Below are 23,513 nucleotides of genomic sequence, written 5' to 3'. Positions count from 1 at the left end.
TGTGTTGCATAACAGAATTTCTGAGTATCTCAGTCATGTTCATAACACAGTGTTTTATGTTGAAGAAGAAAGCCTGTCACCCCGAGAAGATCAACCTCTGGAATGGCAGAGGGACCACACTACCATAAGCAAACTATGATATTCTATAGCCCTTCTTCTGTCCTCACAGGTCCCTGGGAAGGCAGAGGGAGAGAGCTGTCCAGGCCTTCTCTCCTCTGCTTAGAGATAGATTTTTTGGGACTGTCCTTTTTCCTCTAGCTTGTTTGATCTTTCTTTCCAGTCTCATGCTTCAAATTTCTGAACCAACAAGTTCAGAAACCTCAGATTCCAAGAAAGCTGAGGAATTCTGAGTACTGCATGGGAAAGCTCATCAAAAGGAAAAGACCTAGCAAAATGTAGACCTCAGAAAGCATTCTCATGATTGACACATTTCTTCCCATCATGCTCCACTCTTAGCCAAGTGACCAATTCAATTTCCTTAGGTCTATGTTTCTAAGTAGGGATTTCCTGAGGTAGATCTTGGGAGAGTCACACCATCTTCTTACATGGTGGTGGTCTTCCCTGCTCCATTGTGGCCCAGGAAGGAGGTAATCTGGCCTTCATAAAAATTGAGCGCCAAGCCATCCACAGCAACCTTCATGCCATCTCGGTAAACCTTCACCAGGTTCTGAATGGACACCCCCAGCCTTAGATGAGTGGGTTCCTCCTCCATGCAGACTGTGACAAAAGAATGGAGACAGAGATGATCCCACAGGAAACACTGCCCTGATCAGAAGAGTACACAAATACAAAAGTCTATGCTTAGACTTTCAGAACTAGTTTCTGTCTATGCTCAACCTTTAATGTTGTAGACAAACACAAGATGAAATATTTTAAGCCCCTTGGAACACGTGAGCTGAGAGTAGCAATGAACTTATAAAAAAACACATTAGTCTTTTGATGAAGAAAGGCTGCACAAACAATTAAAATACAGTATGCCAACAGCCATTTTAAAAAACCTATCTAAAAGTGTCATGGATGTCTATACTGTGCAATACTACTCATTAAGGAAAAAAATGAATTAAATATATCACAATTTGAGTGGATCTCAAAAGAATTATACCAAGTGAGAAAAGGACTCACCAAAACAAACAAACAAACAAACAAACATAAAACCAAAAATAATTTGGCCTTCATGTGGGTACCAAACAACTGGCATGGGTGCTATTCCAAAAGCTGTTTACTGTACATGGGTTATGTTCTACTCCCTGGGCAGCCTTGGCTGGCCTCAGTGAGAGAGGAGGCACCTAGCCTCGCAGAGACTTGAAGTGCCAGGGTGCGAGGATACTCAGAGATGCTCTCATGTGCTCAGAGGAAAAAGGGAGGGGGAGGGGAGGGGGAAGAACTATGGGAGGGGGTGATGAAGAGGAGGGCAGTGAGCGGGATGTAAAGTGAATAAATAAAGAAATAAAATAAAATTTTAAAAATTGCCTGTTATTCACACTAGGGTGTACCAATAGCTAACAACTGAAGATCTGAGGAAGGGCAAAGAAAAGAGACCCTGACAGCATAAGGAGGAAGCAGGCCTATTGACAGTGTAGAGGGGAAGCATCTCTGACAATGTAGGAGGTAGCAGACTATGGACCATGTAGGAAGGAAGCAGGTCTACAGACCTCACAGGAAGAAAGTGAACCACTGACAATAGAGAAGGAAGCCACACCAAGAACAAAGACACAAACAGAAACCCTGGGAAGAACGGGGGCACCTCTACCTGCAGTCAGGAGCTAAGAGGGGATTAGTGCCCTGTGTAAGAAAGGATGGGAAGTTACAAAGCATAGGCTGCATCTATAACAGCCCCCTGGCATTCACGTACAGATTCCCTGGCCTAGACCACCCCAGCAAGGCAGGCAGAGAGATGAGGCCCACAGTGATGGCTAACTGTAGTTATTCCTCCTGGATTCACAGAATAGCACAATTATCCAAGACGGGAAAAAGATGGTTACACTGATCAAAATATACTTTCCTAGAACTGCTCCTCAGGAGCTAGATAGGGTTCCCTTAAGTGCATGCGACAGCAATGGGAGAAGTGCATTTGGAGAGGGTGGACTGCATGGGGTTTTTCTAGCATGGTTGTGGCTTTGGGATCACATGTAGATGTAGGAGGCATGCCCTGCTCTGGCAGGGCAGCAGCTGCATTAGCTGTGGGAGAGTGCTGGCAATCGGCACTTACTTTCTGACACTCCTTTCTGGCTGGAACCAGGGTGGCTCTTCTCATCAATTTCCTCACCAAACCAGTAGGACTTGGTACAAGGAAAATACCAGGGCCTGGGAATTCCATACTGTCCTGAAAGCAAAGCACAGATAACACAGGTATGACCCAAGCTGGTGCAATCTGAGCATTTCTGACATTGTCTAGCCAGATCCTCTTTCTCCTTGACCAACCCTATGAGAAAGGAATAGGCTGGAGGGAGACAGCTAACTTTTGCTGAAATCTACAGGGCAGATCATATATTCTTCACCTCTCCATGGCTTTCCAACAACTCCCAAGGTAGTAACAGCATCCTCATTTTAGAGATGAGCAAACTGAAGGGCAAGTAGCCCTATCCAAGGTCAGTTACCCCAAAAAAATAAGGATTCAGAGTTTGAATCTCAAAATATACATGCAAATTGCACGGTCAATGGAGGAAGTTCAGATACGGGTTTAAAAAACATTTCAACTGGGCTTCTTTGGAGGAGATTCAGAGGGTGAGCATGAGTCCTCCCCTAAAATCTGATCTCAGACAGGAATGTATCCTAAAGAGAGTCCCTGTTCTGTTGTACTTGACAAAGAAGGGTAAGAAAGCATCAAAATTAATTTTTGGTGAATACTAATTTCCCACAAGCAATAGGCAAGGGCTAAGACCCAATATATTATATTACTTATAACCTGTAGTTAAGAGACAGACGGTCTCCTAGGGCTTCCTCTTCTGGAGACATAGTCCTAAGAACCCAGTCAGTACTGAGAGGAACCTGCTCTGACCCAGTATAGCCCAGCTGAGGTCATCTCCAAGCACTGACACTTAACAGACACATGACTTTAGGTAAGTCCCTCAAACTCTCAGTTAGCTCTCTCTTTTAGAACCTGTTTACCTTAGCAAACAGCCCAGAATAACCTTCCGAACCAGAGTCTGTAAAGTACTTTGCTAAGCACCTGGCACACTGGGCTCAAGAGATGTGTAGCACAATGCCAGTAACATGCATGCTTTCAACACAAGGGCCTTTCCTTAGACTATTTGTTTTTCATAAGCTAAAAGCCCAAGCCAACTCCCAGGGAGCTCCCTCGTCCTTCAGCAACTGCAATGCAAAGAAAGGAAGAACCTACAGGCCGAAAAGTTGCTCTCCCCCTCAGTTAGCCAAAGCAGTATGGAAGCCTGTGGTACCTGGAAAGACGGCTTCGATGTACCATGTCATCACGCCATAGAGAAAGGTGTCAAAGAGCATCATGGACACTGCAGTGGTGAGATTGAAGCCGTCCTCCTCCACCGGGCTCTCAAAAAGATTGTCCCATTGGACCCCAATACCTTGCTCCTCAAAAAGGGCGAAATACTCACAGCCGAATCCAAAAGCCACAGGAGACAGCAGGCTCTGAGAGAAAGAGGCAAGAGGAACTGGTCTACATCCTTGCCTCTCTCATTTTTCTCTTCTGATGTAAATTCCACCTTGAGAAGTTTGACTTTGTAAATTACATCAATTATAAGGCACGTAAGTATTCTCCTAGAGTCCCTTTGGAGAAGCGGACTCACTTGCAGCATAGAAAATGATTTCATTTATAAGCACTCATTATGCTGACACGTTTCAGAAATGTATGCACGAGAGCAGGTGAGACCTTAGAACTGTATGCTTCCCAAGACATTACAAGGCTCAACGATCCTGTTCCCCTCGTCCAGCCTCACACTGACATTCATCAAGGACTTTTTTCACTGATCAGTCATTGAATATTCAGGATCAGAGAAGCCGCTTTAAAGCGTCACATCTAGGAGACTCAAGCTTTCAGCACTTGGAGCATCCTGTGAGCATAATATCGTATCAGTGACCCAGCAGGGCAGATAGTGAGTGGCTTTTATTGGTATTCTCACTTGCTTAAAGACTACACACCTACATTTCACAAAAGACTAAAATGTCCTGGTCAGAGATTTGTGGGAGGGTAAGTCATGTTTGGTTTTGTTCAGTCTGGAAAATATTTCCCAAGTCAAACAACACAATGGATCTAAGAAAGACAAGGGACAAGAATGAACCATTTGTGGCCTCAAGCTGTCCATGAACATAACCTTGCTGTGAGCTTTTATGGCCAAAGAGCTAGAAGTTAAAGGGTGGACATGGTACCTACTGGCTAAACTAGATCCATTTCTGAATGTCATTTATCTCCAACCAGTTCAAGGCGCAATCTGATGATCTCTGACAAAAACCAAACCCAACCTAGTATTTACACTAGGGGCAAAGGAGAAACAACTTAGCCAGAGGGGAGAACAGGATTATCCAACACCCTGGGGAGCTGGAGGGGCACCAGGACTACAACCTCTGCAGAGAGATCAGAGTTACTTACAGCAAAGATCTTGATGGAGAAGCCCACATAGTCCTGCCAGGCTACGCACAGCACATAGGGCAGGTACAGCGTGAAGTAGATGATGCCCCCACAGGCTGCTGCCAGGTTGGCACGGGAGAAGAGCGTGCTAATGAGGAAGCACTGTAGGATGGTCACCATGGCAAACACCGACAGGAAGACGAACACCACGCTGGGGTCACTATAGGGCAGCAGGTTTCCTAACTGGAGAGGAAGAGTCTGGATAAAGTACAGCCTTGGCAAGCCCAGCCGCTCACTTACATGATCTTAATGCTGGTTTTGACACATAATTCTTTCAGAGCTAAGGCAGGGGAACCCTGCTGCTTGATTTTCTGATGAGGAAATGAAGCCCATGAGAAATAACTTACTGGAGAGACTACGCATGAAAAATCACAGCAGAAATACGGTTAAGGACAAAGTCCAGGACTTTCTACTTGATCTTAGTGGATAATTTTGATCTCCGTCTCTCACAGAGATCAAGGAATTTGGCTTCTCCTTGTCTAAGGACAACTATTGCCTTTAAGAAAAAAGCCGTGTGAGACAACAGCCTACACATCCTTTCTCTCCAAAAGCCTAGGGAAAAGGCCAGGCAACCTGAACTTTCCCCTGGTAAATACAGAGTCTTCATTCATCCTCTCATCCCAAGTTCTGTGGATATTCTGAGCTCTGAGCTCATCGGTAGTCACTGTGGACACTGAACCAGGCCCTGTCAACACACAGCTGACTTAGTCAGTTCCCACACACAGGCCACAGGATCCCTACCCTTGTCACAAGGCTTAGGTCCTTGCCCTCAGATACCAGAGCATGAGAAAAGAGTTTGTTTCAGAACAACATGCAAATAAATCTTGATTATGCCGTCCTTGGGTATTTTAGTGAGGCTCTGACTTTCCCTGAGCACTCAATGGGTTATTGTAGGGAGGATACGCTGATGCAGTTCATAGCACGTCCTCTGACCAGTGCCTGGCATCAGTGAGCACTCATATGTAATATATAGTAGCTGGTATTAGGACGAATGTTAGATTCTCCTGCTCTGCTCTCTTGCTTTCCTTGAAACACTAACTTTTATAAGAGGCATCTTTGTATGAAGTAACTATTAAAACATAAACGCTTAAAAGTAAATTTGTGTATGAGGTAAACCCTCACTGCCCAGATTCAACTTTAAGGCAAGCAGGGGAAGGGGGGCTTACTTGACTATAGGTAAAAGACATCCAGATGTTAGGACCTCTGTTGTCATAGCTAGGAGAGCCAACAGGCCCTGGAACACCCTTTCCCTGGTGAGTCCCATGAGCCCCGTCCAGTGACTGGCTCAGTGAGGGAAACTCTTGGACAAGCTGTATGTTCTCCAGAACATTCCACTGGGCTGTTGAATCATGGCTCAACTTCTCCCTCTGCATGACCCAGCGCTCCACCCATCATACTAATCCCTAATAAATATCCATATTCCAAAATATGCCTCAGCCTCTTCCTCCAGAGAGCCAAACCTTTAATAGCATCTGACTTTCTGGTTGTTGCATTTACAAACTTGGAAATAACCCCCACCCAGTACCAGTGTGGCACATGTAAATTTGTACATGAGCCCTGAGTTCTAGCTACTTAGCTGCTAACTATCCCAGTGGGCTGACTGGAGCAAGTCCTTACCCTTCTCTGGCTTTCCTCAGTTGTGAATGGAGGGAAGCACACAGGACACTGCGATCCCTTTACCCCCTTAGGCCACTCAAGAGTTCCTTGCCAAGAAGAGTGAGTGAGTCCACCTCACCTTCAAGATGACCACCAGCAGGCCAGCGCTCACAAGCAGAGGGATGAGGCTGCTAACGAACCAGCTAAACCAGAGGATGCCATTGTCCAGACCCATGATCCGCATGGTCTCCTTCAGCCGAGCCTCCTTCTCATACACAATGCCCTTGATGATCACAGCCACAGAGTAGATCCAGGCCAGAGTCATGAAGAGGGGCATTGACCGGCTCATGACCCGCAGAAAGCTGGAGGCACAGAGAAAAGGCATGGGAAAAATGAAAAGTGTGAGCCCGGCACCGATCCGAGGCCTTGCACACTGGAGGAAAAACCTCACCAGGGTCGCTTAGGAAAGGCCCACTGAACTCTCAAATGACCAAAGGTTTCTTTAGCAGTAGAAAGAGATGAAACCTGGGCTTCAAGGGTATGGCCATGCAAAATTTTTTCAGGGGCTCTCTTTAATAGCTAGGAAATGGATAGGGTAATATTAAGATAAATATAAGTTACTCTACTAAGTACCAAACACAAAGGGCGGGGGCAGAATCCAACTTGGTCTTTCGCTAAAGGTTAGTATCTCTAGGATGGCCTATTGACTTGCTTTCGCTCTCACACCGTGGAAAACACACACATACACGCACTCTCTACAAGGACCTGGTTATTTAAGGGAGATGCTGGCTTACACTCACATGTCATCAACATAACAGGGGTAGGGCATCTGTTGCACATAGACACCCGTTTTCTTCTCAGTTCCCGTCAGCACTCTGATGATCGCCTGTTCCACCACATCCTGCAAGTAGGCGAAGCCACCCCAGACATAGCGCATATCTTCAAAAGGGTCAGCCCGAGGACCAGGGTCCCAGTACCTGAAACCAAACATCAGGTGATGAAACACTCATACAAAACACACCCTGAAAAATCCAATTACCCACGGTTCCCCTACACTTCCTAGGCCACTCCTCCTATTTTTCTATCTCTCATTCTTATCACAGCTAACAAGTACATAAGTTATTGGATAGAAATAATCAATGAAAACACTCCTTATGGGTATATTTTTCTTTTCCCTTTACTGGTGAATAATATTGCACCTGATGAACATACTGGAATTTACTTATCAGTTATCTGCCTCTTCTTGTGAAAATATGTATGGCTAGCATGAAGACTCCTAGTGGTTTTCCTTTCTTTTTCCTGACTTTTAAGTCCTTCAGTCTTTTAAACAGAAATGTGAAAACGGAAAGAGTAATAATTTATAGCCTTTGAATAACAGTCCCCCGCAATGGAACTTTACGGAAGTTGTGCCACGGCTGCTTTGTTGTTGACATTCCTTAATAAAGTACCACCAGTCATAAAAGTCATCCAAGTTACATGCTGGAGCTTTGCAAGACTGGGTTTCATCTTACCCATCCTTGATCTTATTAGTTCTCTCAACGTTGTCAATGTCCATCCGGATCTTGTACTTCACATGATGGGGCAGCTCCACACTATCTGGAGTGATGCCTGTGAACACGATGCCAGCCCAGAACTTCCTCTCATCCAGCAGCTCCATGGACTTGTTGATGAGCCTGACTTCCGTTGGAATGGGCTCCAGCTTGTTCAGGTTGACACACTGACAGACGGAAGGAAGCCTCATTAGAACACTGGAGACCAGAAAGACAAGCAGGAGCCAGAACTCAGCCTCCTTTGAGAGTCAGGAACTAGCTGCCCGAATTCTTAATCTGCTCGGCCTATCCATCTCTAAAGTAGTTTTCCAGGTTTCAGAACTGAGTTTGAGTGAAATACTCAAAGTTACTTATATTGCTTTGTGTGAGGGAATTATTCTCTTAGCAATTTTTATTCTCTTAGCAACATGTCTTAGCAATGTCGAGTCACAGCAACTAACCAACTAAAACTCAGATAAGAAAAAAATTCTAGTCAGCCTTTTTCCTTTCCATCCTTTTTAGGATTAAAGATTTAAAAGTTTTATCGGTCCCAAATTAGATTAGATAAGTTTCATAAATAATGCCTTTATAACAAAGCAGTTTATTATCATTAGGATCTAGAATATCAAAACAGGAAAAGCTAGAAGATAAAGGATAGAAACGCTGGAGTCAATCTGAAGCAAATCTAGAAGTAAGCTTATGTGCTCGTCAGGCTATTCATCTGGTGTTTATCTTGCTCACCAGGCCTGCAGGATATAGCTGTACATGACACTGCACATTCATTCTAAGCTCTCCTTCTGCCTGCATCTTTACTGCAACAGCACAAAGGGAAAAAGCCTCTAGCCTTTGCTAAAGGGTGTGTACAGCAGACCCTTACCTCCATGAATCGAGATATCGTCTGGATTGCCTGGTTGGTCTCATTGAAAGCTTCTCTCCAGGTATACACAGAGCCATTTGGGGACTGAACATCCTCTGGGTTCTTGGCCAGAAATGCCATGATGTCTTGGGCAGTCCAATCTAATCCATCCAACTTCTGTTCCCAAAACTGGTCATTGCCTCTGCTGTCTAACAGCGTCTGCCATTCCAGGAAGAACATGTGAACAGTGATCATCAAGTGTCATGGTAAAGAGCACATCTGACAAAGATTGAAGTTTCTCATGGCTGATGTTGGCCAAGGCTAAGTGATAAGCTGAGAAACAAAGTCAGACCTCTGACTTCGAAGTTCACAGGTTTCCCACTGTACCAGACAGCCCAGGTTAATTGTTTTAACTCTAACAACAGTGACAGTAGGATGCTGAGGGATCTACAGGCATCAGAATGCCCCAAGGGTGTGGCTTTGGTACTGTCCACCTCACAAACAGGAAAATGGAACTTCGGGGATATTAAGGTAGCTAAGGAGCTTTCAGCAGCATACGCATTGCATTGTACCACCCTCTCTTTTGAGATAGAGTCTGGTGATGTCAAATTAAAACCTTGTCTCTAGACCGAGCCCACTTTTAATGCTTAGTTCAAGGAAGTAATACTCCTGGTTAATCCAAATAAAAGATGGTCTTTCCTAACTCCAGGACATGGGATCATGATGAAGAAAAGAAGAGCTGTTTCCCATCACCTGTCAATGTGAAAGGGTAAGCTATTCTGGTCCTCAACCAGCCTGCCCAGGGGGACTGGGGCAAAAGTCTACACTGATGCACTGCCAGGAAAATGAGGCCACTGCTGACTGGGCAAAATGGAAACACAGCTGCTATGCTCCTTTTCCAGTTCCTAGGGGGAGGGGGAGGTCCTTGCTCTACTGAGCAAGATCTCCAAAACCCTAAGACTTCCTTCATCAGTCTTCTTGCAAGCTCCCCCCACCCCCACCCCGTGGCTTTCTGTTATTTTAATGGTAACATGATGATTTTACAGAGTGTATCTCCTACAATTTCATTAACTACTCCTTTACTGTATACCATCTAGTCTATTCTAAATTACTTGCAATAACAGTTATTTCAGTAATAACGTTTTCTCTCCCATGATGACTTCTTTAAAATTGTTGCTGTAGGATGCTGGAATAGAGCTTCCCTGGTTTCCACTGACAGGGTGGCAATTCCTTACCATTAATCCCATGCCAATCAGCCTCTGTATTACAGACCCCAGGAGCCATCATTCTGTTGGTCTCTTGCTACCCCCTGCCTGTCCAGGTAAAAGTCAAGACTCTCCTGTACCAGTCTCTTCTTGCCTATCTACCTTAAGCTGCTGCCACGCCTCCTCTTCTGCACTCAGCCCTTGCCACTCACCTATTCAATCTGTATTGAGGTCCGTCTCAGCCTTGCACCCATCTTTCTTCTAGAATACTGCGTCTACATCTCCACTTGCTTAAAACCGTCTGCTCTCCCCCCTCTGAATATAAGGATCCTTACAGCCTCCCAGGCCTTTCCTTCCAGGCTACTTCACTTCTGTTACATTCTCAAGATTCTCCTACACATGCATCCCTAGTGAACACCACCACATGTTTATAAGGACTTGTGCCTTAAGAACCAAGAGCTGATGAACAACTGCAGCCTCCAAAGTAAACCCTTGATCTAAAAGCAGGGAAGCCCAGGCACGGTGGTTGGTATCTAGAATTCCAGCTCTGGGGGAAGCTGAAGCAGGAGGATGGCCATGAGTTTGAGGTCATCTGGGGCATATAGTGAGTTGCAGACAAGTCTGAACTACACCGTGAGACCCTGCTTTTTGTTGTTGTTGTTTTTAAAAAGTGTAAGGAAATATCTACATATGCCCAATTCAAAATCCCTTTCCTGTCAAACACAGAACAATCCCAAGAGGTAGATAATATGGATGCCAAGGAAACCAGGCCTAGGGTCCACAGTGTAGTGTGTCCTGTGGGAGCATCCCACGAATCCCTCAGAAACGAAAGAGTAGAGCACACACAATGCACCGCCAGCGCCAACTTGCACCACGACTGGCGTGAATGCATAAGACTGTTGCTCTTGCTTTTCTCACTCACGTCCCATGTATACAAAGGCTCCAAGTTAAGCATTCTGCACAGGTGTAACAGCACGGGTGTATCAAAGGAGGCTCTGGCTCCTTCATCTCCAGACGCTCTTTGATCAGTAACCTGTCCCCCAAGGGGACCTAGAGCACCCCTAAACTCCCAAAGAAGTGCAGCCTCTAAAAACCAGCAACCCCCAGGGCACAAAGATTCAATTCCAAACCTGGCAAAAATCCTCCCTTGCTTCTTAATGGCAGAAGAAATAAAAGGAAGTGGACTTCCAAGGAAGTGGACTTCCTTGCCATGGCAATAAGACTTTGTCTAATGATCCTGACTGAGACTGAAGCCCAGAGGAGTGGTTAAATGGCTCTTCTGTTGATGCAAAGGCGACACTGCATTCTCAGACTGCTCTCTCTCTCTCTCTCTCTCTCTCTCTCTCTCTCTCTCTCTCTCTCTCTCTCTCTCTCTCTCTCTCTTTGAACCTGGTTGTGTCTGGAGCATGCTTCCCTTTCAAGTGCCCCCCATATGTTAAGTGCAATTTCCTCCCCTCCACAGCATTGGCTGAGATGCTGTACTCTCTCTGTGCCTGGAGAACCAGTATCCCTGACCTGTCCGCATGCCAGATCACGCTTCTGTCCCCAAACCTCCTTCTGAGATATGGCAGGCTAAAGAAGATACTGTGCCTACCTTAGTGACTGGAGACCAAATGAAAATACTCTAGTGTCCTGCAAGCACCCATTTCTGATCTTCACTGGGTTTTGTGCAAAACTGCTACTGGGCCATGAGGGACAGCGATGCTGGCATTCCCATGGCTATCACTGCACTGAGGCCTTTGCTTCTACAGAATTGGTGGCTGTGTGGCTTCAGCTGATACCAATTGCTTTAACTTACAGAACTGTGATCTTAGGGATTTCTGGGAAGATGTCCAGAAACCTCTTCTAGATCAAGCCAGCAAATCCGAGTAGAAAGTCACTCACCCGGACAAGGTCCATCTCTTGGCTGTTCTCCATGAAGGTCCAAATTTGGGGGCTGAGTTCTTCCCACATGCCCTCCAGGTCATGGAACACAGCCAACTCCTGAAAGGTCTTGTTCACCTAGAGTCAGGTAGGGAATCGGGATTCATACAAATAGAAGAGAGGCAGAGGCAATGAACATTCCAAGATTCCCTAAAAAACACCACTCACTACAGAAACCTCTGCCCAGTCCTTTCCTTCCTCAAGAAACCCCTCCTACAGATATAATTCAAACACTCAAGGCTGGGGATATGAATCCCAAGACTACATGTGGATTTGTTTTGTTTTGTTTTTGACTACTTAAAAGCCCCATTATGGCCAAGAGTATATTCAGCATACACTATCTGAAGCTGTCTTCACTTCCTACCCCTAATTCTGGAGAGATTATGGGGACAGAGTCCTAAGCCTGGACAGCTTACCTCAGCCATGACCTGCCTTGTAGCTGGTGTGTCAGGTGTATAGAGAATCTTTCCAACAAGCAGTGGCTTGAGTGCCTTCCAAATAATTCGAGAAAGAGGACTAGACTCCAAGTTTTTCATCAAATCATTGCAATAAGGACCTACAAAGAAGACGGAGGACAGACATTCACATCTATATCATGGTCAGTTGCCAACAGGAACTTAGAAGGTTTGGGAGCCAATGCAGCCAGTCCAGGGTGCAAATCCCCCTCCCCACATCACCTAACAGTCATGCAGCGGACAACTTCCTTATGTGAGCCTCAGTTTGCACTGCTGTAAAATGAAAGTTGGAAAGTTCGTAACATCCACTTGGCAGGGCTATGATGAGGAGTAGATGGGGTATTTCCAGTGAGGTCTTTCCTCAGTGCTCGAAAGAATCAGGCCTCTCTCAGACTCACGTCTGAGCTGATATGAAGGAAGGTTTTGACTACGCCATCCCAACTCTAGCTCCACACCCTCATGCCAGCCCTCACAGTGCTTTCACTGGACACAAGCAGGATTCTTCCTGGGGAAGCCGGAAGACTGCATTTAGACTTTCATTTGAAAAAGAAAAAGCCAAGTCTGTCCTTAGTAATTAATAGATCCTATCACAACCAATATTTATATTTAATAAAAATTCAAAACTGAAATATCCAAAGTTCAAGAGGACAAAACGGGCTTTGCTTAGATACCACACAACATCTCTGAGCTGCATGATACACAGGTGATAAAATAATGATAATAAAGGTAATGAGTTGGGGGTGGGGCATACTAGAAATGACCCATGGCCTCACTCGAGGTATGCAAGCACTCTATCGTTGTGTCCTATCTCCAAGGCTAGAATATTTTCCTAAGGAAACAAGCCCTCAATTATATCTGTTGTATAAGCAAGCGATGCCCTTGGATTGATCTGCAGGCTGGGGAAGAAGAGCTGGTTTCTTAAAACTGCCTACATTACCATCTTCTTCAGGCTTCTAAAGCAACTTGTAAAGTGCTAGAGTGCTGAGCCCCAGAGGGCACAGGCTGTGTTACAGCCACACAGGAAGCTGTCTCACTTCTTGCCTGCAGCTGGAAATCGGGAATGGCTCAGCTGTATGGTGTATTCAAGGCAAAGATGCCATTGTTAGACCTGTAGCGCTGGACAAATGCTACTACATATGATCAGGCACAGGACAGACACACCTCCACAGAAAACTGCCCGAGTGTGGTGACTAAATATAGAGTTAGAGGTCTCTTTAACACCCAGAATGCAAAATAAATAGGCAGCTGAGTGTCTGAGTGTGACGGTGCAAACATGCCACCATTAATGAGGCAGTTCATTGCAAAGGCCAAGAGGACTTGGGCTTGAATCCCAGCTCTTGGGGATTACCTAGGAGTGCAGACTTAACCAAGACACTTAACCTCTGGGCCTATAAAATTTGAGGTTCCAGAACCTTCCTTGCAGGGTTACTGTAAGGATCAAATAGGTAATTTAAACAGAATGCATTATGCATAGGGAACTTTGCTTTAATGTTAGGTTTTCCTGTAGCTGCTGTAATTGCCATTATTACCATTACCCACTTTTAGGTGTTTATTGTAAAGCTTGCCTCACAGTAATATAATAATAATTATAGTGATAATTATAATGATTATGCTATTTTATAATTATTCTCTTTTATAATAATTATGATAATTAAATGTAATAATTAAAATAATATAAAATTAAAATATCTCATCATTTTTAGAAGGTTTTCTGGCTTTACTCAGGTATTAATGAACAACAAAAATGATACGTATTTTATACAGACTGATGTTTTGATACACTTATCTGCTATGATGTGATTAACAGCCCAGTCAAGCTAATTAATGTCTCCATCACTTCATGTAGATGCCCACTGAATCTGTGCAGTAACATCAAGATGAGCTCACTTACAAAGCTTACAGATAGGACACAGTGTTACCACACCCTTGCATTTTTGCACAAGTGCACTTTGTATTCTAACCAACGCATCTCATCTCATCCCTCTATTGCCCCCAGCAACCTCTTTTCTTACCTGCTTTGTGTAGCTTTTTTTTTCTTTTAGAGCCCACATATGAAAAGAACTGGAAAGACTGGCTATCAATCACTCATTCATCTTGTGGGTATTGTTACTAAACACCTGAGCGAGATCAGGCCCCTCCATTCAAAGAACTGAGAGAGATTCATTTATCAAGGACTCTGTACTTGAGGAGCAATGTCGTAAGAGCAAACAGAGAGGACAACCTTTGCTACTACACAGAATAAAGGAAAGCATGGGGTCTGAGTGACACAGGCTGGGCCAGACCTGAGCTGGGCATGAGGACACAGGGACTGGGTGACACAGGCTGAGCTAGACCTGAGCTTGGCATGAGGACATGGCTTTGTTCTGCACAGTCAACTCACTTGTAGAATTGTCATAGAAGGTGTCCATGTCTTCCTCAGTGTTATTCCCTCCAAAGAGGGCTTTGTAGTTGTTATCCTCGTACCAGTTGAGGGACTTGATCTTCAGGCCCCCGCCCTCTGGGTGACCACACACGATGCGGGACACTGCCTGGTAGATCTGGGTGGAGGAGCTGGAGCTGTTCACATTGGTCAGAAACATCACCTCCTGCCGCATGTCGCTCCAGCTCTTTGTGCTGAACAGCTGGCGTCAGGGTGGGAAGAGAAAGGAGAGGGGGCAAAGGGCCAAGCAAAGGATGGAACAAGAGAGAAGCAAACACTTTATTCTCTTAACCTAAAAGCAGTGTTGCAGAACATACTGTGTCTAGCTAGCATCACCTTAAAGCCCTCTGGTGATTAGCCAAGACCTTCTTCCCTCCACCTGTGGTGCTGGGACCTGCAGTATCTTATTATCCCTTGTTATCCCCATCTGGTGGCTCCCCCTAGCACCTGCCTGAGGAGAGAATTTCTGCCCACTCTCCTTCACCATAGCTCTCACTGGACACGTTCTCTGTGACTGGCCCTTGGCTCACAGGGGAGGGTAACCATTCATCTTCCAGGCTAAGAAGAGTGGTTGCACTAGAGGTCATTGAGTAAACAAATGGACCAGGGCCATGCAGTCTCCATCTGTTGCAATGCCCCCACCCTCCTTATTCTCGCTTCAGCCTCTTCCTCAGTCCAACAGCAAGAGTGTAGTCATTTGCAAAGATGAAGCCACATTAAACACCCTCTTTTAACTCCTCTGGCTTCCTTCATGGACCTTAGGTGTACGCTCTCAAGCACGCCATTCCTGTGACTGATATCTGCTGCCCTTCCTGTGCAGTGTCCTAACTTCTCTAGGAATAGAGCACCACTGCCTTTGGAGTCAACTCACCCTGCTCTCTTTAAAATGGCATCTCATCCCTCTTTCTACGTCTCTTACATGGTTTCTTTTATCTTCGCTGCACAGATGCCTGTAGTCACATCATCAGCTGGACTGGTTTATTTCTGACTTCCACCCTTCCGTGGGCTAAATGATGGTGGTGAGGTGACTGTGCTCACTGCAGAGCTACAATAGCTGGCAAGGCCAAGCACCTGACCCTGCGATCAATTAACTCTCTACAAGACTGTGGGCAAAGACTTTTCTGAGCCCCAGTGCCATCTGTGAAATGGGCACAATAAAAGGTGTTCCACTGGACCCTGAGGATGAACCAGGCATATGAAATCAAACAGCCACAATCCATCTATGATACCTTGTGTTTTCGTGTCAACAGTTGGCCTTTGAACATAGCAACTAAGTTTCTTTCTAAACATGAACCTTTCTAAAAATGCATTTCCTTATTGTTACTCAGAGAGAGCACTGAGAGAGACATGACCAAAGTGGCTTGGGGGTGACCTATTGGGAGAAGTGGTTGCCCATCACTGATGTGGGAACAGGAGTAAACAGGTTCCAAGAGACAGTCAAGAAAAATGTACACAGTACACTGCTGGAGGTTTCCACCCATTCAGCCACAGGGCACATCAAGGGCTTTGTAATTATTTTGTTTTAGCCCAGAATAAAAGCAGGTACAATGACAGAAGAGAAACTTGCTGCAACAAACCCTGAATTTACAAGTACTACCCCACCACTCAACCACCCAGCCACTACTACACCCACTTGGCTTTCTCCAGGAATGAGCAGCAGAAAATGAGACAAGGAGGGGACCCTCCAGAGCACTGTCAACGCACAAGGCCTTATGGAAACAGATGGACTTGTAGGGCACTTTCTCTTTCTGCCCTTTGGCAGAACTCCAACTGGTCCAGTTTCTTGGCCTATCCAAAGGTCACTCACCCTCCCTAACAGAGGAACCAATAACAGGCTGACAAAGTCGGCTCCTAAAGTGGAGAGTATGAGAGCAAAGCCCCTCTGTCAAAGATGGCTGAGCAGAGTTACAATAAATGGACAGAAGGAAGGAAGGAAGGAAGGAAGGAAGGAAGGAAGGAAGGAAGGAAGGAAGGAAGGAAGGAAGGAAGGACGGACGGAAGGAGAGGTATTGTGCTTGGTCTCAGGATTTTCTAAACTTTCCAGGTGCACTGCTTGTTCACTGATGAACGTGAAATACCTTTATTGTCAGAAAACAAGGTAATGTTTTTGATATTCAGAAGGGAAAAAATGATACAAGCATAGAAAAGGAGCTAAAGACTCAGTTAAAAAATCAGGTTGGGCCAAGTCTGAGAAACTTTCCCCCCATGGATTACTGTATTCCAGTGTCCTGAGCACTGTAGCCTGCCTTGAGTTCTACCCATGACCAATGGGACAGACAGTGGTGGGATCCACAGGCAAGGTGAACTGTGATCAAGGTTCACTCTGTCACATGGACAACATGTAGACCTAAAGGCCAAATCAGCTCAGCACTCACTAGGAACCGAATTCCCAATGCTGAGCCTCAGAGACCAGATTTCCCAAGGCAAAAAGCAGGGTGGGGAAAGCCACAGCATTCCTGTTGGCTAGCAGAGGTGTATTCTGATGCAATGGCTGAATGGATGGCCTTGCTGTTGAAGAAGCAACATGAAGAAGCTGCTGTCAAACAGAGTCAGTGCACAGGGTAGGAGGTGGATCGAGAGACAGTTCTCTTCACAGATGTACACAGGGGCAGAAGGAGCTCACAGAGAAAGGTCTAGACTAAACATGGGGTTCTGAGGCACTAATTATCTCTGCAACATTGATGTATTTTAGTTTCTTCCTCTCCAATGGAGATCAAACCTGACTCATTTTTAAATTACTTGTGCTTCTAAAATTGAGTTTGATGCAGCAGGTGATATTCAAAGTACAAGGACCCTGTTGTCAGAACTCAGAACTAAAGAAATGACAGTAATTAGTCTGTCCACTGTGGCTTAAAAAATACAACTTACCTCTTGGGCCAGGCCCCCCAAGCTGTCAAGCAATACTGTGGTGGCTTCAGCCAGATGCTGGGTTGGGAGATGAGATGTGGAATTTAGTTTTGTCTAGAGAGAAGGAGAAAAAATCTTAGTGTATGGGCTCAAATGCAGGCTTAAAATCTCTACATATAAAGTAAATAAATCAAAACAATTCCTAATCAAGATTAAATTTAAGAAATTTCTAGCCAAAATAAAGAACACTGGACAATTTACTCTAACTGCATGCCTGTGTGTTTCTTTTCTTCAGATAAGGATTTCTTCTTCATGATGGTTGCAGGAGTGCAAATTCAAGGCTAGTGAATAGACAACATATACAAGTATCTTATGTGCTACACACAGGTAGGCACAGGCTTGTGTTGCGCGCGCGTGTGTGTGTGTGTGTGTGTGTGTGTGTGTGTGTGTGTGTGTGTATCCATGCACGTGTGTGTGTGTGTGTGTGTGTATCCATGCACATGTGTGCATGTATGTTCAATAAAATTCTAACCCAAAAGTCCCAACTCTATCTACAGTTCTACAAGACACATGTTTATAGGCATGGCCTGAGAAAAGAGTGTGTGATGGTTCACAATCAATCAGTCAATCAATAAAGTAGGAAAAGACAAAATTCAATAATAACCAAAGCAAGAGAACAAGTCTCCTTTTGTTCTGTTGAGTCAGCAGATTTTCACTATTTTTAAATACTGGAGATGTAACATAGAACACTGTTTTTGTGTCTAGTGTTAGTCATCACCTTGTATTTACTAATTAACATATTTAGTTGATATAATACATAACATAGCTGCACAGTAAACAAGAGAAAATAATTAATGAGACCCAAAGGAAAGATAAATTACTATAGAAAGTCGGGGCAGCTGGGACAAAACCCCACAGGCTGTGTAACCAGAATTGCTGTAGAAGGAATTTCAACTTCAGTCCCACAATTAGGAAGGATAAGGAAGAAAGTCTCCAGGGGGAAGGCAGCTTTTCCTAGTGTTTTCACAGGTTCTGTTTTGTTTTATTCAGTAGTTTATCTAACACCTTGAGAATTTTAGACCGTTTTGACAGCAATTATCATGTCAAAGATTGCTGAGAGACTGGAACTGAGAGTGCTAAAAGTGTACAGGACTAATATAAGGAACAGCCTCGGAGATGTTTTCTATTTGTATGTTCTTTTTTATTATTATTGGATATTTTCTTTATTTGCATTTCAAATGTTATCCCCTTTCCCGGTTTCCCCTATCTCCTCCCCCCTCCTCCTGCTTCTATGTGGGTGTTCCTCCACCCACCCACCCACTCCCACCTCCCCGCCCTAGATTCCCCTACACTGTGGCATCTATCAAGCCTTCATAGGACCAAGGACCTCTTCTCCCATTGATGCCTGACAAGGCCATCATCTGCTACATATGCAGCCGGAGCCATGTGTACTCTTTGGTTGGTGGTTTACTCCCTGGGAGCTCTGGGGGGTCTGGTTGATTGATATTGTTGTTCTTCCTGTGGGGTTGAAAACCCCTTCAGCTCCTTCAGTCCTTTCTCTAACTCCTCCATTGAGGACCACATACTCAGTCCAATGGTTGGCTATGAGCTTCTGCCTCTGTATTTGTAAGGCTCTGGCAGGGCCTCTCAGGAGACAGCTATATCAGGGTCCATTCAGCAAGCATTTCTTGGCATCCACAATAGCGTCTGGGATTGGGGACTGTATATGGGATGAATCCCCAGGTGGGGCAGTCTTTGGATGGCCTTTCCTTCAGTATCTGCTCCATACTTTGTCTTCATATTTGCTCCCATTAATAATTTTTTTCCCTTTCTAAGAAGGACCGAAGCACCAGCACTTTGGTCTTCCTTCTTGAGCATCACGTAGTCTGTGAATTGTACCTTGGGTGTTCCGAGCTTTTGGGCTAATATCCACGTATCAGTGAGTGCATACCATGTGTGTTCTTTTATGATTGGGTTAATGCAAATCAAAGCAACTCTGAGGTTCTACCTCACACCAGTCAGAATGGCCAAGATCAAAAACTCATGCAACAGCAGATGCTGGCAAAGATGTGGAGAAAGAAGAGCATTACCCCACTGCTGGTGGGATTGCAAGCTGGTACAACCACTCTGGAAATCAATCTGGTGGTTCCTCAGAAAACTGGACATAGTACCTGAGGACCCAGTTATACCACTCCTGGGCATATACCCAAAAGATTCTCCAACATATAACAAGGACACATGCTCCACTATGTTCATAGCAGCCTTATTTATAATAGCCAGAAACTGGAAAGAACCCAGGTGTCCTTCAACACAGGGATGGATACAGAAAATGTGGGACATTTACACAATTATTCAGCTATTTAAAACGATGAATTCATGGAATTCTGAGACAAATGGATGGAACTAGAAAATATCATCCTGAGTGAGGACGTGTTCTTTAAAGTGAGTTCCAAATGCAGAATACTGAGTTATGAACATCATGGTCTCAGTGGCTGGTGCAGTCCTGTATGCACATTTCTAAGGACATCTGCTTAGCATGATGAACTAGAGTTGCTGGACACGTAGCTTCTCCTGTGAGTAAGAGCCAAACCCCAGAACTCCCACACTCACATTCCTCCGAGGGACCTACGGTCAACCCATAGATGCTATACTCGGGGATGCCTGTGATATAACTCACAGACCACTACAAAGGCTGTTCCTTCCAGACTCAGGAGCAGAAACAGTGGGGTGCTCAGCTCTCACTTTCTCTCTCTCAGTTCACTACATAACTGAAGATCAATCGGCACAGCAAAAGCTGAACCGGTGATTTCCCTCAGTCAGGGAAATGCTCACCAACGAAGAGGTCCCAATTAGAAGGGCAGGAGGTAAACTGGTTTTGTGTTTAGCATGGCCCACCCCTATTGATTTTGAATTAATTTATGATTCAAGATTATAAATCAAAAATAAATAAGGACAAAGCAAAATTTCCGGAGTCAGAAATGTAAGTGGATGCATTTCTCTTTTGAAGCCTACAGAACCCAAGGCAAGACAACTCTCCCCCAGCCGCCGCCGCCACACTGCCCCCCCCCCCACCTCCATAACCTCAGCTATTCTGCTGCAGAGCGGCAGTGCTCGGTGCATCGCAGAGTTTCATAAACACTGACTGTAAGATGCCTACGAAGTGCTTTGAGTAGAGTCTGCCAATCGGTAAGATTCAGGAGGAAAAACACTTTCATCTCCCACTTCTTTCCTTCCTTAAAAGTAGCTTCCCGGTGATCACGAGGACAACCATCCTGCCTCTGTGCCTTGCCCTGTGCCAGGCAGGTCTACAGGACACCAAATGCCCGAGAGAGTCTATCCTGTTAATATAGTGAGCAGTCAGTCCTATATAGCTTCTCCATCTGAAAAAAATTGCATCTTCCTAAGTCGTGACCAGCCCTCGATTTGGTTTTTAATTTACACAGTTTAAAGTAAGTTTATTCTCCTTGGTTTCCCACAATTCAAAAACCGCTGGTATGGACCTCGCACCCCTTTGAGCGTAACTAGCCTTTTATGCAAGCACAAGGACCTGGTGACCTCTACCATGAATATGGGAGCTTTGATAAGCAATGTCTTATAAGATGATTTGACGGTCAATAGTCAAAAGTCTAAGTCTGTTGGCTTAATTGAGGCATTGGGGTGTTAGCCTCTTATTGGCTAAACCATCCATATATAATATGGTATAGCAGTCAATGTCACCGTGAAGGTCAGGGCTGGTGAGATGAGGAAGGTGCCTCCTGCCAAGTGTGCTCGACCTGAATCTGACCTCCATGGTGGAAGGAGAGAACTGATGTGCACAAAGTGACTTCTGACCACCACACATGTGCCATAGCACGGCAGTGCCACACACAAACAGATAAGGTGTAGTTTTAAAATAACTTGTAAATAGATGTTCAGTATACTTTTAACAATATCGGCGACCTGGAGTTGATACAAACTGATGTGTGAGGCACAGACTGACATGACAGAGCTAAGATTTATGCGCACAATTCAAATTCACCATCAGCCAATCTCCAGCTTGGATTACCCAGATACTTTTTGCTCCTGGCCTCATTGCACTTTTTTTTTTAACTTGGATCTTACAGAATCTAGAGATGTTGCTGGTGGCATCAGTAGAATATAATGCTTCAAACCGACAGTAAAAAGATAAGCTATTCAGAACTACTCCTGGCTCAGTTAGAGAGTCAGGTTTTCCGTCTTACCTCATTATTTACAAATAAAGTCTTGGTAGATTAAAGAACTGAAAGAAATAGGAAAGTTTAAAACAAATTGGAGAGAATATTAGAAAATACAATTGTGAACTTGAGCTCAGGAAGACTTTTAAACAAAATATAAAAAAAAAATGGATTCAACCGAAAATGAGAAAGTGGATGCATATTTTAAATGTAAAAATTGTGCATCAAATGACTTATGGCTATAAATGACCTAAGACATTAAGTCAAAGACTAGAATAATGGATTTTTTTACATCTTTAGTATAAAGCAGAATACCAGCTAGCGCGTAGTAGAAACCAGTTACACACGCATTGACGCTGCTTGATCTCCAATCCATGGGGCTTCCAGAGAAAGCACAGGGGCAGCTCAGCACACACGAGTACACAATGTGAACCCACGCAGGCCCATACCAAGTGCTGCTGTTGACGGTGTTAAAATATATTCAGTGTAATGTTTAAATACATGCAACTCCAGAATAGGGGTTGCCACTGGGCAACAGGCAGGGTTACAGAGGTAATAGTGTGGTATCTATGACGGTTTAATTTGTGACTACAATCTGCAGTAAAGGTGGCCGAGTGAGGACTGCAGCCCTCAGGGGTTGTTTTTGTCATTCTGGGTTTATATATATATATACATTTGACATGTTTTCCAATTTTCTCTTTAATGCAATACAACTACGATAGAGGGAGAAGGGTGGCAGTATGGACATGAAGGAGAGAGCGCATGTCACGTCTTAAAGGCAGCTCATGCCTTTGAATATTGCTAGATCTTACAGGATACAGAGATGTCGTTGGTGGCATCATAGCCCAGGAATAACTGAGGCTGTGAAACTTGAACACGAATGCCATCCACACCAGCGACTCACTGTGCCCTCCTGCTCACACCTCGTCAGCCAAGGCAGAGCTTGCCACGACACTGCTCTGCAAAACTCTGCCGATGAACTTACCATGCTCAGTAAGGCACAGCTCAGAATTCCTGTTTTTCTCCTGACTAAAAACATTCTCTTGACTGTGAATTCAAATGAAGTCCCTATTGCCTACAGAAAGAAAAGTATTTTCCTGCACAGAGTAAAGAAAGGAGTATAGAGGAAAAAATTACTTAGTTAAGGACTGTACCTTCCGTATTTAGCTCAACAGGAATCCGTGCATTGTCTGATATATTTAGAACATAACTAAGTACTGTAATATCACAGAATACAAACTCTTACCTTATTACTCAAAGACTTCCACCCATTTTCTGTAACATGTATACACTGTATCAGAACAGTATTTCCTAAAAGCCCCCAAATGACAAAGGCTATTCTGTCCCCATCCTCCCAGAGTCCAGCAGACGACTTCATTGTGTCTCTCCTCACTGGCTTAATAGTTATGCTGTGAAAGATTGAAATGCTTTGAAGGTCGACAACCTAGAACTATCCACTTGGCTTTTATTTCTGAGCTGGTATTTTAATCAATACAGGGCCATGCATATTTGTTAGCATATCTCAGTAGATGTTTCCAGAAGAAAAGCGTAAAGGGAAAGAGACACATCTTAGAGAGAAGAAATAAGCCAGTGTAATCCTGCCTCAGAAGCTAAGCAAATCCCTGGAAGTGCTGTCTTACATGCCCCTTCTCAAGTCTCGAACCACTGGAACCTGCCGTGGCTGCCCTTGGTCTGAATGACATTCAGTGCTCTGTCATGAATCACACAAGTCTGCCTGGATAGACTTTGTCCTCTTCCCCAGCATCACATCACATCTCTGCTCCTCCAGTCAATGTCCCCTATCAGTACATCCCCTCAAGACTCTGCACATACCATGTTTTCTTTTAGTAACATTCCCTATTTTTATTAACATCCATTGTTTAGGCCTCT

General features: G+C 44.6%; 1 protein-coding gene across 2 annotated transcripts in view; it reads right to left on the bottom strand.

Annotated features, from left to right (window-relative positions):
* Nucleotides 1–23,513, bottom strand: part of Abca1 (ATP binding cassette subfamily A member 1) — a 126,152-nt gene that overhangs the window by 41,388 nt on the left and 61,251 nt on the right. For both annotated transcript variants that reach the window (XM_021159924.3, XM_085839292.1), the window contains exons 8-19: nt 17,452–17,544; nt 14,545–14,785; nt 12,126–12,265; nt 11,671–11,787; nt 8,603–8,800; nt 7,708–7,913; nt 6,997–7,173; nt 6,336–6,558; nt 4,562–4,783; nt 3,399–3,603; nt 2,210–2,323; nt 546–717 (exon numbers count right to left, since the gene is read on the bottom strand). In XM_021159924.3, coding sequence (XP_021015583.1) covers nt 546–717; nt 2,210–2,323; nt 3,399–3,603; nt 4,562–4,783; nt 6,336–6,558; nt 6,997–7,173; nt 7,708–7,913; nt 8,603–8,800; nt 11,671–11,787; nt 12,126–12,265; nt 14,545–14,785; nt 17,452–17,544 — 2,108 coding nt within the window. The remainder of the gene's footprint in view (nt 1–545; nt 718–2,209; nt 2,324–3,398; nt 3,604–4,561; nt 4,784–6,335; nt 6,559–6,996; nt 7,174–7,707; nt 7,914–8,602; nt 8,801–11,670; nt 11,788–12,125; nt 12,266–14,544; nt 14,786–17,451; nt 17,545–23,513) is intronic.

This window comes from Mus caroli, unplaced genomic scaffold, assembly GCF_978045245.1.
Source record: "Mus caroli unplaced genomic scaffold, Mus_caroli_1 scaffold_6, whole genome shotgun sequence".
Classification (NCBI taxonomy): Eukaryota; Metazoa; Chordata; class Mammalia; order Rodentia; family Muridae; genus Mus; species Mus caroli.
Note: the sequence above shows the minus strand (reverse complement) of the source record. Positions and strands in the feature narration are given on the sequence as shown.